The sequence below is a fragment of the Acanthochromis polyacanthus genome, chromosome 14, assembly GCF_021347895.1.
Source record: "Acanthochromis polyacanthus isolate Apoly-LR-REF ecotype Palm Island chromosome 14, KAUST_Apoly_ChrSc, whole genome shotgun sequence".
Classification (NCBI taxonomy): domain Eukaryota; kingdom Metazoa; phylum Chordata; class Actinopteri; family Pomacentridae; genus Acanthochromis; species Acanthochromis polyacanthus.
In genome coordinates, this window is record NC_067126.1 from 32976312 (window position 1) to 32991703 (window position 15392).

General features: G+C 40.2%; 1 protein-coding gene across 2 annotated transcripts in view; it reads right to left on the reverse strand.

Annotated features, from left to right (window-relative positions):
- Nucleotides 1-10133, reverse strand: part of gpc6b (glypican 6b) — an 88370-nt gene extending 78237 nt beyond the window's left edge. For both annotated transcript variants that reach the window (XM_022190797.2, XM_022190796.2), the window contains exon 1: nt 9531-10133. In XM_022190797.2, the coding sequence (XP_022046489.1) occupies nt 9531-9681 (151 nt within the window). In that variant the 5' untranslated portion in view covers nt 9682-10133. The remainder of the gene's footprint in view (nt 1-9530) is intronic.
- Between the last annotated feature and the right edge of the window lie 5259 nt (nt 10134-15392).

Below are 15392 nucleotides of genomic sequence, written 5' to 3' on the forward strand. Positions count from 1 at the left end.
GATTCGCACTTGAAGTCACACTCGGTCCTAATGAGATCAACATTCCTTGTGTCAGTGCTGCTGCTTCTTCCTTGTCACATTAATTTACTAACAAAAGCAGTCTAAATTTCATGGGTTTGAGGCAAAGAAGCGATGGGAAACCAAAAGCAGCATGGGCTACATGTGAGAAACATGGAGGAAAAGAAGCAAGACTCTGATTTTTGCAGCTAATTTGATAAAAGTGGTGTTTTTTTTTTTATAATGAACTGATCGTGCTTCTTTTTATTCTTCTTAGATAGTTTGAAGACTATGTCCGATGTTCAACAGAAGCATAGAATAAGACCCATTGCTCCCTTTAAAATTTTATCTGCCATCCTCTTTTATTAGTCACCAAATGCTTTTTGATTACATATTTGCTCTTGTGCAAGCATTTAACAGATATACTTTTCTTTGTCATCAATTATCATAACTATTTGACATAATCCAGATTAATTCAGCACATTTGTTTGGGGAAAAAAAGGTAAATCTACATAGAAACAAGTGGAATTAATACATTTTTTGCTTCTCTTACTGTGACCTGAAATGGCTCAGCTGACATTAGTTTAGGTGAGCTGAACCCAAGCAAAAAGCCATCCAAGCCTGTCCAGAGCTAATCTTCCAGATGGGCTACTGCATCGGCCTTCAGAGCCGCACACAGAATACTGCACTAAATTCAAATTCAAAAGCACACCTTTGCTCATTTATGTTATTATAAAAAACAGCATCCGTACAACTCCTTTAGAGCTTCAAGGTGATGGGCACAAACAGTTCTCAATGCATGTTTTTTTTTTCCCTGATAAAGATGTGGTAGCAAATCTGAGCCAAGAGATTTCAGCTGGCTTTTGTGTGAATGCAGGCAAATTAATGGCCCTAACTACTGCAATGCCTCAAGAGGTTTGCATCAACGGGCTACCTATGAGTGAGTGAACGAATGCATAAAAAGAAGAATTAATGAATGAGCATCACACAAGGAAATGATACACCGCGAGGGGCTCATTAGAGCTGACCCTAAACAGAGTAAGTTAGCTCACAACGTTCACTTCCTTATTAAAAATAAATCAATAGGTTAGATTGAAAGCTTTCTGTAGATCACTGTTCCAACAGTGAAGCAGAAACAAAACGCTTATTACATTATCTATATACATTAAGCGGTTGTGATGTCTGAAAACACAGGACATTAACTGAATGTCAACAAATGTTAGCTCATGTTCTGTGCTTTCAGACATCCCATGCATACATGCTGGTAATTTGAATGTAATATGCTTTCACTGTTTCTGCTTCATCCCTTCCTATTCTCTGCAGCTCACTGAGACATGCCCTCTAACTGATGGATAATCAGAATTCGACTAGAAACCCACATGTAAAGATAAGATCATGTTCTGAGGGAACTACGGGGGAAAAAGAATAGCATTCAATGCATACGAACACCAGCGTGGATCTATAAATCTGTGTATTCCACACAGTCTTTCCTTTACACTTTTAATAAAGTCTCTGGGGCGTATTTGTGTACAGAATATCCAAGTTTCTCGCTCAAGTTAGAACTTGCATCAATCAAAATTGAATGACAGTATTCCTATCACATTTTGGGTCATGTCAGAAGTCATAATGAAAGGCATGTTCGTGTTTTAAATAACAGGGGGATGCTGATACAGAAGGGTATATGTCCTTGGGTGAATGAGGACAGGTTCAAGAGGAAATGAATTCTCACTGACATAAAACAGTCTACAATAAAAGCAGCGCAGTACAATGGTATGATGGTATTCTTCATCCTCAGGAGAGTCAGCGTGAAGGGAAAAAGGACGGGAATAAAGATGTTGGAACAGTTTCATACTCCTAGCAAATGTGTCAGTATTTTTTTTTTCTTGAATATGTCAAGATATTCCACTGCAACATGCCATGTGCAAGGCAGTGTGCATGATAAAACAGCCAAGTGTTGACTCAACGGTATGGTGTTTCATATTGAAATATTTTTAAATGTACTATAAAAAATCCCTTTGAAGGAAGGAAATATAAATGCATAACTGCCCTCTTTCGCTGCAGAAAAAACATTTTAAGGGGGCTTTGAAGAAACTGTTGTGGAGAAATAGGTTTTCTAAGACAATATATTTTGTTTTCCAGCGCACTCGTCCCAATCCCTGGCTATAATGTGACATTTGAACATAAAACTGTCTCTGAAGCTCCCTCTCCTTTGGATTCAAATGAAAAATCGGGGTAATCTTATACAGAGAAGATGCCTACACAAGTTAAAAGTGATTGCATTTCACTTGAACCGAACACTTTTTGGATGAATAATTTAACTATTAACTAGTAGCCAGGAGTTCTGTCTGTCAGTTTCAGTCATTAAGCAAAAACGTCAAATACTTTATGCCTCCAACTTGTCAGAACTGAAGAATTGCTCATTTTCTTTGTCATATATGATAGCAAACTTGTCAATTTTGGACTGCTTGGACAACACTGTATGCGGCAAATGAGGCAAACAAAGTGAGCATATCACATTTGGCCCTCGGAAACTGCAATACGCAAGCAATCTCGTACATATAAAACAAGCAAAAGACTAGATTCGCCCTTGTATACATCTTTGCCAAGAAGATAAATACACAACCAAAAAGTACAATATGTTTGACCTTGGGGTTAATAGCAATGGAATATTTATGTGCATTGTACCCTTCTGGAAGGTGCACCAATATCATTAGAGTTAAGATTAATGCATGGATTTCCCTAACACCATGTGCAGCACATTTAGGAATGACAAGCACAGCATAATCAGCATATGTAGCACCATGTCTGGCTTTGATAGTTATTGAGGAGTACGTAATAGAAAGCCAACTGGAGGCACGAGAAGTCCAGTGTAGATATTCGATCCATGTGGGAAGCACGCCCTGAAGCCCCTGAGAATGAGGAGTGAGCAGTCAAGCCACTCTCGGCTTGCATCGGTTTGCTAAGTGGAGCATGGCAGATGACTGTAGTACAGGTAGCAGCTGGTGGCTGTTTAGAGACCTGGAAGGCCCTGAGACTTGCACTGATCATTACCTTTCACTCAGCATTTACGGTTTAGTATACGGACAGTAGCCGCTATACCTTGTTACGGCGCAAGTGCCCTCGAGTCAGCGGACTGCTTAACTGAGAGGAAAGGGAGAGGACAATGCTCAGCTGCACAATACACAGCTCCCCACGGCGACTTGCTGAAACACGCCACACTGAGCCATCCTCAGAAGCAGTGTAAAGGCAAACATCCTCTCCAGTTGCACATCATGTCTAGTCAGACGTTGTCAACAAGACAGAAGTGGCAGACATGTGGCTAAAGATAGATCCAACGACAGCAAGGCGGCATTCGAGGGGGCTTTGTTTCATGATGGCTAGGTTTTGACAGGCCGATGAGGTGTCGGGTAAAAGTACCAGCTATACGTCACAGCCCAAAGACAAAAATCTGATCCTAAAGACAATGGGAAAAAAACAAGCATTGATCCTTAAGATTTTTATTTTTCTGGAAAATCATAAACTGCAGACGGCCGGAAAAAAAGACAGCGAAATTGTGTGAACAGTTCCCACAAATAAATAAATAAACAGAATCCGACAAGGTAGTCAGATATCAAGCAAACGATATGTGCCAAAAATGTCTGAGAAAGAAGTCGTCTGAGGCTGGGCTTGCAGAACAATGTAACTCTGAGAACATTTTATAATTTGGGATTTGATAGAGAGAAAAATGCGACAGAAAGTCTCACATTTTATCCAAGCAAACACCCTTCAACTACCTTCAACTTCAATTTTAAGACATGAATAAGTCCACTTTGAGCTTGGGAGAATGATGTCGACGGTATCAATGGAGTTTGGTTGAAAGAGATTAGAATAAATTCTAACCTATTGAAAGACTTCTATTTTTGTACCCCATCAGGCAGGAAGAATGTGTAGGCTACACTAGTCAAAAAAAAGATCAGTAACTACTGGAAATGTGTTTATGCCAGCTTTTTTAAATGAGGAATGAAAAAGCTCTTTTTTAGTGGCTCCACGTTAGAATTTAATTGGACAGTTGTTGACAGGAACTAATAGATCTAAAAGACATCGATTGCATCTCTTTTTTTGACAACATTCTTTCACATTTTCAAATGATTGTTAAACCGTTAAGCATCCAAGGCCAGGCCATCTCAGGAGACTCGCTTCAATCCATTCCCTGTTTTCACAGAAGGTTTATCTCGAATGAACTTGACAAACATTAATTCTTCCTGGCTGTGTGTGCAACATCTTTCCTTTGGTAACCTATATGACAACAGCTGTGTGTCAGAGATATAAACAAGGCACATCGGGCCTGCAGTGTTTGACCAAGCTTCAATAACCCAGTGCCTTTTTCATGTGGGTTTGTTTACATCCTTAGTTATGTATGAATTCAGGAAATTACACTTTTTCCTACTGAAGAAACAAGCTTTGTTGCCATGCAGCGTAGAATCTAGGGAGATTTTAACCGAAAACAACTGATATTATTCACATATGCACTTGAAATTAGCAAAACAAACAGCATTGTAAATAACTGCCAACTACAATCCCTTTCTGTTTTTAAAAATATGTAGGCTGTATTAAAATTTCAGCAACTGGGGTTATGAGCAACAAAAAGTTGGACGTAAACCCTGCTGGAGGCCACAAACAAAATAAACAAAGTTTGGGTCACAAACAGGATTAGGGTTTAGAAATATTATCCAGAGAGTACTTTTGGTGTTTAAAAAAACAGTAACCCTGAAGACATGAGTTCCCCTCTTTCCTAAAGAAACACAAACACATCAAAATGCATCAAAATCTGAGAATGCAGTATTTGTTGCATCCATTATCATTTCCAGACTAGCAGAAGACAATAACTATTGGACTGTTGATTGGACAAAATAAACTCATTTTAGCATTTTATGAAGATGAAGGTGATTCGAGTGTTGAATTTCAACAAACCATATGGCCTATATACAACTGACTACTGAATTCTGTAAACAGCACGTGGTAACAGTAAAACAAAGACAGTATGTATACAAAAAACTAAGAAAACCAACTCAAAGGAGTGTCAGTATAATGAAGTCCGGCTTCAGGATGACACACTTCTGTCAGGAGGTCAACGCAAACTACACATCTGCTCCACAGTGAAAGAATTCTAAGCTCCTGAAAATCAATATATATAGCCCCTCAGTAACATTAAATATTCATGACTACAAAATCTGAAGTTAAAGTCAGGGGGAAGAAATCTTAGTAATCAATTATTTAGAGTTTGACACTCAAAAACTCATACTTATTAGTCTGCCTCAGGAACTTTAATGCATGACTATTGTGTCATATAGCATTAAACTGTACAGGTGTACCTTATCTATGTACAGATTTTTTTTTAAATCATCAAAAAAAATCCCTTTAAATTTTTTCTCTGATGTGCTATGAGTGCGCTGTTGTTCTGCTCCCAATGCTGCAAGCCTAAAACACTAACAGGACACGATGTTTCCTCCAGCTCTCAGAGGGAACACCCGCCGAGAGAGCCCATCATGAGGCCATTTTGGCATTCGTAAGCATGATTGATGACACTGGGATGCAGACAGCGTTTGAGAAATCCCCTCCGCCGAGAGAAAACTGATGATTGTTTGGATTTTTTTTCTCCCTGATAGTGCCCCCCTCTGCCGCTCAGTAGGGCACGTTCACGTTACATTAGATTGCAGGATGCAGACTCAAATATTGGCCCTACCATACACAAACACAAAATATATAACTCAGTCTCAGAAGTCCAATTATCTGCAATTTTATCACAAATATTTTCACGTTCGCAGAGTGAAATGTAGGCGGTAAACACGCCGCAGAGCCTACCGAAAAGCTTTGATCCCTCTCGGAACGTTGCTCCCGGATCTATTTCCACACGTGTGACTGACAGGACGGTCACAATAATCTCACAATACATCACAGCAGTAGTGAAGTACGCTGCAGGGGCTAACAAAGTCACTTGGCCATTCCTGCTGCAGGCACTCCCATTCTGCCCTTTTTAATCCTCTCCATCCCATTACATGACAGTAGAGAACCTGTGCACATTACACGCTTCAGCAGGGATCATTTGCCTCATTGTGCAGGCAGCCAAAGATCACATAAAATATCAGCACCGTTATTTGTGTCCCACCTCCATCTCCTGACTGGCAGTAAACAGAGCCGGACGTCAAGTGATAGCATAGAATATGACATGCTAAGAAGTTCCATTGAATCCAGAAGTCTGCGGCATGACTCACTTTCCATATCTTGTCTCAGACGTTGGGTAATCCACTGAGTGGAAACTGAGACAGCAGGGGCAAGACTGAGTGCAGCTCTGATCCTTAACAAGAGCAATGAAGAAGAGGATTTAAGAGACAAAAATATAATGAATTTGTTTCTAGTCGCATAAGTAAAGTCTGCAGTGGGGAGGGAGATTGGCATTTTTAGATGAGGAGACACTCAAGGGACTTTTGGAGCAAACCACAAGTTCATCCTCCTGCGGTTTAAAAATGCCTTCACAATGTAGCTGCTGACAGCTCCCAGCCTGGTCCGGTCAGCAGGCAGAAGCCTCGCCTAAGTCTTTTGGAATTACTGTTCCACCTGAGCCTTTAGGCTTTGGATCATAACAACATTTCTGTCAATAACACCGACTCCAATGCTGTCATTCCACCTGACCTGATTCCTCTGTTTCAACAAACACAACAGCAGAAATCTGGGATACTAAGCTTTTCATTTTTAGCTACACATATATAAAAAAAACAACATTTTGTATCTGTGGCTGAGCATTTTAAGGAGAGCTGAGCACAACACTCTCATAATGTACGATGGCATGATGAGTTACTCATACTGCAGCCAGATATCTTACAGTATGATCATGAAGTCAAAGGCAACAAGATCTGTGAAAAAAGTAAAATCAGAAGAATATAAAACAAATATATGAGTTCATTAATATTCATTATTATAAATGTGATTAGCAATTTAACAGCAGTCTAACATGATTAACTTAAACCTCAAGTCCAAAAATGTGGCATATACGGTGCCTGATATGGAGAATGAAGTGTTTTCTGACTAATCTAATGTCTTACATAGTCTCTAATAGCATCTTACATCAAATGCAGTAGGACCACACATCTATCTGTCACTACAATTTGATGTTCAACGCACTCTCTATCAGACAATGACAAGACACCAAACAAGAATTCACAGTATGTTGAAACCATGAAAGCAGCATTTGTACAGGTGGACCAGTAACATGAAGGTTGACAGTTCTTCCCACATTGTTGAAGAGTTAATAGAGTGTGATGGCAGCTGTAAGGCTGACAGAAACACTAAGCTATACGGGAAGCTTTTGGAGCTACTCAACACCAAGTCCCACAAGGATCGACTAATCTACGAGTGCTGCAATATTAACTCCAAAGTGTTGTCGTCACTTAAGACGCTCTCCATCTGCCACTTGGATCCTCCTGTGTCCTCCCCTTGAACAGCTCCTGAACATATCAGAAGCACACTACATGAATATAATGAACATGGAGTTGACACTAATCTGTGTGTGCAAGGTTCATGTTTTTGGTAGCGTGGCAGTTAATTCCAAAAGTCCTAAGCGAGTATGCCATGCCCCATACAGTAATTCTGCTTCATTGGAGTCCTTGGATGCCACATTTTTGTATGATAATTCAACGCAACACCCCAAAAATAAACTATTAAACCGAATCAAATGCTCTATTTTCAAACAATTTAGTGGAAATAGTGCAAAAAAAGTAATGCAAAAATTCAAAAATGACATGAACATTTAGAGTTCTAACAATGAAAAGTGGAAGATCAGTGTCTCTCCTTCTGATACTTGAAACAATATTCTGCCTATGCACTGCATGTATTTAGGTATTCAAATAGCTTTAAAAATGAAGGAATTCAACGTTTTCACTTTAGTCGAGATTTTTGCCTTAGTTTAAATGTTGTTTGCATGAGTGAGAGGCAGTAAGTCGTGAGCCTGAAGGGCATGTCCATCACTGTGTGAATTTGCTGAGTTGTTGATAATGCCGCGTCTCTCCAGAGGACATGTAAGGTTATGACTCATTCAAAGACCAGATCAAAAGACGTTTATTCAGGGTGACATCGTTCAGAGATGAGAGAGATTGCATTTTTCACTCATTTGAGAGATTAGTTGTGATGTCAGAGACATGGATCCAAACGGATTTCATCAGTTAGTTATTCAACCCGTCTCTGAACAGGTGTGTCTGTTATCAAATATGCGGCCTTTAACGTGTGCCAGATTTGCTGCTTTATAGAAGGAATCATTGGCTCTGAACAACCTGGAGACAACTCAACAGAGGGCAATATGCATTAAAAAAAACAACAACAAAAAAACACCTTCTGTATTGAATTATGTGATTTGATACTAAAATATGATATTAAATTAACATGCATCTTGATCCGCATCCAGAAAACTGTATTTTAAATAACCATATCCTTTAGTCCAGTTCAACTAAAGCTTATTGAATTAGTAGTTTGTATGCATGTGGAGGGACACTTGGTCGTACCTTATTCTGTGAGATGTTTAAGATCATTCTTTATACAAAACAGACACTTTGACATGTGATTCGATGTTAAAAAGTGATATTAAATGTATACATATCCACATCTACATACAGAAAATTGCATTTTTAATAAAATCCTGCAGTCGAGTTCAACTAAACCTAATTAAATCAGTAGTTTGTATGCATGTGGAAATGTTCTTGATCGTACCTTACTCTGTGAGGTGTTTAAGATAATTGCTCACTAGGGCTGTGACTGAAAACATGTGTGGCTCCTGGTTATAAGCTGCTGCTGCTGCTGCTGCTGCTGCTGCTGAACTGAAGCATTGCAAGGAGTCAGCAGCTACACTTTATCTTATCACCTAATTTTCGCAGGACAGGAGCTAATCTGCAGAGCTGACCACTCATTATCTCTGCTTGGTTAACACAGTCAGAGACCTCTACTGGACACACACACACACAGCAGATCTCACCACAGCTGTCTGGGAGACACTGTTCACGTTCAGTATTGATGCCGGCTGATGGGATATTATCACCACAGCATGAATATATATGTATATATTCAAAATCAGAGTTTGAAACTGATAGTGTGCTCAGGCTTTGTAAATGTGTGTCCCAGCAGGCCTTAGTGGTGCAGACTGTGGGGATGCAGGAGGCTGCTCCAGTTATTGATCACTGTTAATTCCGTTCAAAATTGCATGAGGTTAACTTCAAGTAAGTGCAACTTCATGAGTGACAGGTGGTTGAGGTGCCATAACCGATTTATTTGATGGGTGTCATGTGCTGGTGACCCTCTGCAGCATTAAAAACCTACAGTAATGTAAGTAATGACTTTGCATTATAAATGAGTTGCAAAAAGGATGGATTTGGGGATTTTAACTTTTCCGCCAAGATCTTTAATGCTGATGCATTTGTGCCACACAGGTTAGTAGATATCCCCCTGATCATGTTTTTAATGCTCAGTATTTGACAGGTCGTGATCCTGCTGACACTCAGTCCGAAGCTTACCTGGGATCTCCTGATGAGGAACTTGTGTGAAGCTGAAGCCTCTCGCGACGCAAGCCTCTCTCACCTCGCTGCAATTCCGAGCCTTAAAATCAGCTCTGGCCGCCACAGACAGCACGGAAAAAGTGCAAAGGATGGTCTCTAGTCTGAGCATTGTTCACTTCTGTAAAGATCCTTATTGTATCTCTGCAGTATCCCTGCTTGCTGGCACCAAACAGAGAAAAAAAGGAAAAGAAAGAGAGGAAAAACTCCCCCTGCAGCAGATCCGCAGGTATTTAATGACTGCTGGTTTAATGGTTGCAAGTCAACTATTAATGTCAAGCCGAATGGGGTTTATATCGCAGCCGAGAGCAGTGGAAAGTCCCCCCGGCGGCGCACAGAAGAGGGCTGCTGCGCGTATGGAGGTGCCACATGAATCCACCAGGCAGCGCGTCTCGCCGGCGTGCGTTGACTCAACTTCGCTCAGCACACGAAACCCACAGTGGCCGTGTTGGAATGGGAATGCTGTATGCTGTGTGGAAGGGGAAGCGCTCCGCGTTTCAGATCAGATGCACCGGCAGGGGCGAAGCGGGAAACAAAATATGGAGTGGAATCCAAGCAGCCTCATCCGTTCCAGCAGAAGGGGGGCTGCAGGTCGGGCACCTCCCCCGGAGATGTGGCGCAAATAAAAAAAATAAAAAAAATAGATGCATAAGAGGGGGAGTCAGATGCTATAGGATGTGATAAAAATGTCACTAATCACTAATTGCAGCATACAGAACATATTACTTTGCAATAAATCTCTAAACCCTTACAGGAATATTTGGAAAGACTAGTGACTGATTTAAATATTAAAAAAAGAAGGAAATGGAAATGTGTCACACAGCCTATAAGAGATTTTTTTTTTTCTGAATTCTAAAATGTGCTCTGTTCCACTTTGATTTTATATGTCTATATTTGGAACTAACCCATAATTTATTGGTAAAAATCCACATGCTGACACATTTCCACCTCATTCATCTGACACAAAAGTAAAATAGCAGTAGTGCTGCATCAAGCTGTTTAATTCGGGGATGTAAAGGATGTGATGAAGACCAGAAGGCAAGCTTTCACAGCTTTATTGATTTTGGAACAGCTTGATCCCTGGGTAGATCAACAGTGGATTAACATGGCTGCCATCACTGTGCAAAAGGATTCCTATTGGTATGGGTTACTACATTTTCAAAGTACTTTACAGGGACATTGTTGCAGGGGGTAACATGGCGCTGGAAGATTTTGGGTCAGATATCCAAATCTAGGTTTAGTGGCTGTAGCTGTGCATGTTTTCTTTGTCTGCGTTCCCCTTTCATGTGCTCATATTGCATTATCTTCCTAAAAGAAATATTAATTTGTAATCATAGTTGGGTGTTCAGTTGTGCTTCCCTCAGAGGTCACATTAAAATCCCAGGATCTAAACATTTCAAACAGAGAGCTACAATTTGAGAAAACACATCTCGCCAAGCTGTACTGTTTACTCCAAGTGTGTCAGATGATTGCAGCATGTCTTGTACATGATGTGCTTGCAAACAGTGGTCAGCCTCTCAGCCATCCTGCTGTTCTTTTCAGGAATTTTTCCGCTCTTTCTTTTATACTAAGACTTTTTGACCTGATCGTGCCACTTTTAATTAATGTATCCGACTTTGAAACCCAAGGGATGGTTTCATCCAAATGAAATTTTTCAATGCAATGAAAAATTAATTTCATGGGAAATTCTCAGCTAAGATAGCTGTCAGGTTTCCTAACTAGAATGTACAAACCTTGCACTGAAAGGTGCTTTCTCTCCTGCAACTTACTCCATTTTTTATTTTTATGTATTTCTTTTTCTGGGGATCCCAGACATTCCCAGACAAGCCAGTGATGTACTATAGTCCCCCCGGTGTGTTCTGTGTATATCGGGGTCTTATTCCAGCTGATCATTCTGAGCACCGCTCTGAAAAAAGATGTACAAAAATATATAAATAAGACACAGTGCAGTTAAAAGACAGGCAGATTGAAGATGCACTAAAATCTGAGTTTTATTATCTTGGCAAACCCACAGACATTACTTGTCAAAACAGTAAACACGGAAGGCACCAAGGTGGCGAAAATATGACTTTGGCATGCTGTCACACTAGCAGTACTGAGAGCAGCAAACAGAACTTAATAGAAGAAAAATACTCAGAGCTGTGAAACTGTCAGTACTTAAAATGAAAACATTATTAGGTGAAGGCACCCTAAGAAGCAGCCACTCAAGTCTGTGCAACCAAAGAGAAATAGCACATATAACGACACAAACTTAGCGATTAAATAGTTCAAACATTCTTTCAGAGCTCCATTCTGGCAAGTAACCTTTACACTTGGCACCAATAAGAGCGAGTCCCTCAGACAGTAACTTTGCAAGCGACAGCTGCCTGAGCAGCACCTTGGAGAGCGCCAAATTCCTACCATGTACCTGGACCGTATCAGCTGGTTTCTTTTAATGGGGAAAAGCAATCACACAGCCTTATAACAGAACTTCCAACTATATCACAGAGAGTGACCGACCACCTGCACAGACTCCCTCTTTGGCAGCTTATATCTGAAGTCTTGTTCTTTTGGTCATCGGCCAAAGTTTTTAGGTGGAGCTCAAAAACAAAATAAACAAGTAAATGAAGCAGGTTTGTGGCTGTTTCAATCTGGTCTAGCCTGCATTATGCAGCTGAGACTCCTAACTGGTAAATGTTCAGTGTGAGTCAGCTAATGAGCAGTTTTTCCAGTTAATATGGATAATAAAGGTGAGCTTGGTATAAGCATTGATGACTGGGCAGGATAATGATATGTTGTACTGATACTTTGTTAATGTGAGTTAGTGTTTTGGATTTTAGCACACAGACATTTTTGTTTTATTTTAGGTGTTGTAAAGGCTCTCTGTGTTCCATCTGTTTCCATTTTTACCTCAACATGTACCAACCAAAAGCAGCTATAATTCATATAGCTTACTTATGTGTGTATTAGTGGTGTGTAGATTGGTGAACTGCCTCATAATTTGCTTGTTATTCTATAGCTGTTAATCCGTTTAATCTCATTTCTGTGTCTGTGCAGTCAGTTAGATGAGAAGAGCCATATAAATCATGATCAAGAATTTGGTCAGCTAAGGTAAGACTGGAACAAAACAGCACCGACTGTAATAAGAGTGGAGAAACAGACAAGTGATTTTTCCTCAGAGGGCCTCAGAGGGATTTATGTTTTCAGATGGAAAATGAAAATTGATATGGAGAATGTGGATAAACTGTCAAACTCAGGTGAAATAATTTCTGACTGACCTGATCAGCATCGTAATGAGTTTAGATTTCTTCTCCACACCTATACAAAGTCTGCTATCGCTCCTTATACATATGGGGGTGAAAAAAACAACTCCAGGTGTATTCTAGGTCAAAACCAAGGTGTCAGAAATGGAGATGTGGAGATCACAGAGCTGACGTCGTTACCTAATGACACCAGCAGGATGATGTCATCTGCACAAAACAAACTGAGTGTTGTTTGATGCTGTGTGTCCACAAATGTCACAAGCTGGATAGAGGATCAACACAGCTTGTATGGATTTGATATCAAATATGCGGCAAGCACAGGACATGTTTGATTTAATCTGAAAAATATGAATGCAGATATCCCCAGCGTATAGGACTAAATGGCTCATAGCAACTACCACAACATATATTCGAGTTCTGTGTGTCTTTAAAAAAAAAAACTTCAATACTTTAGGAAAGACTGAAAATATCGCAAGTGATCCCTAAGCAGTTTTTGCTGGATGAAAACACTGCATTGTGCCCCTTCAAACAAAACAAATCTTTAACAAGTTAACTGCTGCAACCCCAACATTCCTTATTTGAAGGATTTCGGGTCATATATGAATGTCATGGAACAAATGTCACCAGATGAGACAGAAAACGGGCAAGTAGTCCCATGCCAAGAATGTAAACAGGAGTTATTAAAGGCATGCGCGTGCTACAAATCTTCCTGCGAGGACAGTCTCATCATTACATGTTTGAGCATGTCAGATCTGTTTACCAGCCCCCTTCTGCTATATGATTCAGTTCGCCATCACAGCAGCTGATAGCTCAGCTTCCTCACTACAGAAGGTCTAATAATATGGTCTCAGAGCCAATCAAAGAAAAATACCAAGTAGATAAATGACAAACTGCCCGCAGTGCTCTTGTAACATGCAGACTTTTGACAGTTTTAATGTTGTTTTTTATGAGTCAGGCTTTACAATCCCGCCCACCTCGGTGTCGCACTTGTGGCCGGTGTGGTTGTGATGGTTGCTGATTGTCCAATGTGATTATAGGGTTGGTCAGCTATCAATAAATATGAAAAGGTGCAGATATAGTAGCTGTATATTCACTGTTTAATCAGTGTAGTGTAGGTTCCAGCTAATAAACCAGGAAAATTATACCTTTTGGTCATTTTACATTAGCCTCGTAAACAATTATGAACGACATCCAAGGCCAAGTCAACATCAACGCATTCACATGGGTTAGATGCATGATTGTTCCCTTGGTAATAATGGGAGACATGCTGTGGATGGTTGACAACCTCCCATTACATTTCAAATGCTCCCACAGCAGCATATCCTGTGGCTGTTATTTTGCAAATATTTAAATAAATTACTTTTATCAGCTATTTTTTCAACCAAAAAACAACACAGAGATGGTTTCCCTGAGAAATATATGCAGTTGGGGGAGCTGAGCTGGAACAGAAAGTTTGCCTGCAGTCTATTCAGGGTGGGACAAAAACATCAGTATCATATTTTTTTATTTTTATTTTTGGGTGACATGGTTTGTTGCAATAGGTGATACAAGCACTGTGACATATTCTGTTGTGATATTGAAGCAGAGGTGTTCTTTTCTTCTCTGTTGATATTCAAACCAGTTTATCACTGTATCACAAAGACATTTAAATCAACAAATTGCTTGAAACATGTTTTGAATTGATGTATCACACCGGCATCCATTCATTCTGTCATTTCATTTTGGATATTAAAAACATCCATCCTTTATCTATACATCTCTTAATCCTCATCAGGGCCGTGAGGGTGCTGGAGTCTATCCCAGCTGACTTAAAGGCATTAGAGGAGATTTAATTTCCTACGACTTTGAACGTAGCATGCGCATGCGCACATACAACCGCTCCCTCACCCCCTCTAACCTCCCCCCTCTTAACATTTACGAAGAAACGCCCCCCTCCAGAAACGTGCGTAGGACTCGTGAAGTTGCCTACAGCCGCAGTATAATACAATAATACATTTTACCTGTCCAGAAGGAATTTAGCTACCAAAGCATCTGTCTTTAGGTCCATTTGTTGCTTGAGCTGACGCCATCGCCCAAATGACTCGCCAGTAATCACTTTTGTTTTTGCATTCTGGTGATCCAGTTGTCTTTTATTTTCTCTGACCTCAAAAAATGCCTTTCTTTTACGGCTGGGTCCCCCTGGATCTTTATCTGCCATTATGTAAAAAAAGATGAGCAAAACAAGTCGCCAGCTAACTACGAAGCTATACCAAAGCAACACATACACAAAGCATGTAAGTCCAAGGCGTACGTAATCTACGCAACTAGGCCTGATTTTTGATTGACAGGAAAGGGAGCAAACCAAACGCCTCAGTCCGAGCGCGTTGATTGGCTGATGTTTTTCAGGTCCTGCCATGTCCACAGTTATTTATTTATTTATTTTTATTCTTTTAGAAACCATACATACAAGTCCACTAAAGGTCAGTATATTCATTTCATGTGAATCAGACAAATTAAACAACAAAAACATCCTTCATAATGCCTTTAAGGTGAAGGCAGGGGTCACTAGTCTATCACAAGGCTGCACAGAGAGACAAACAAT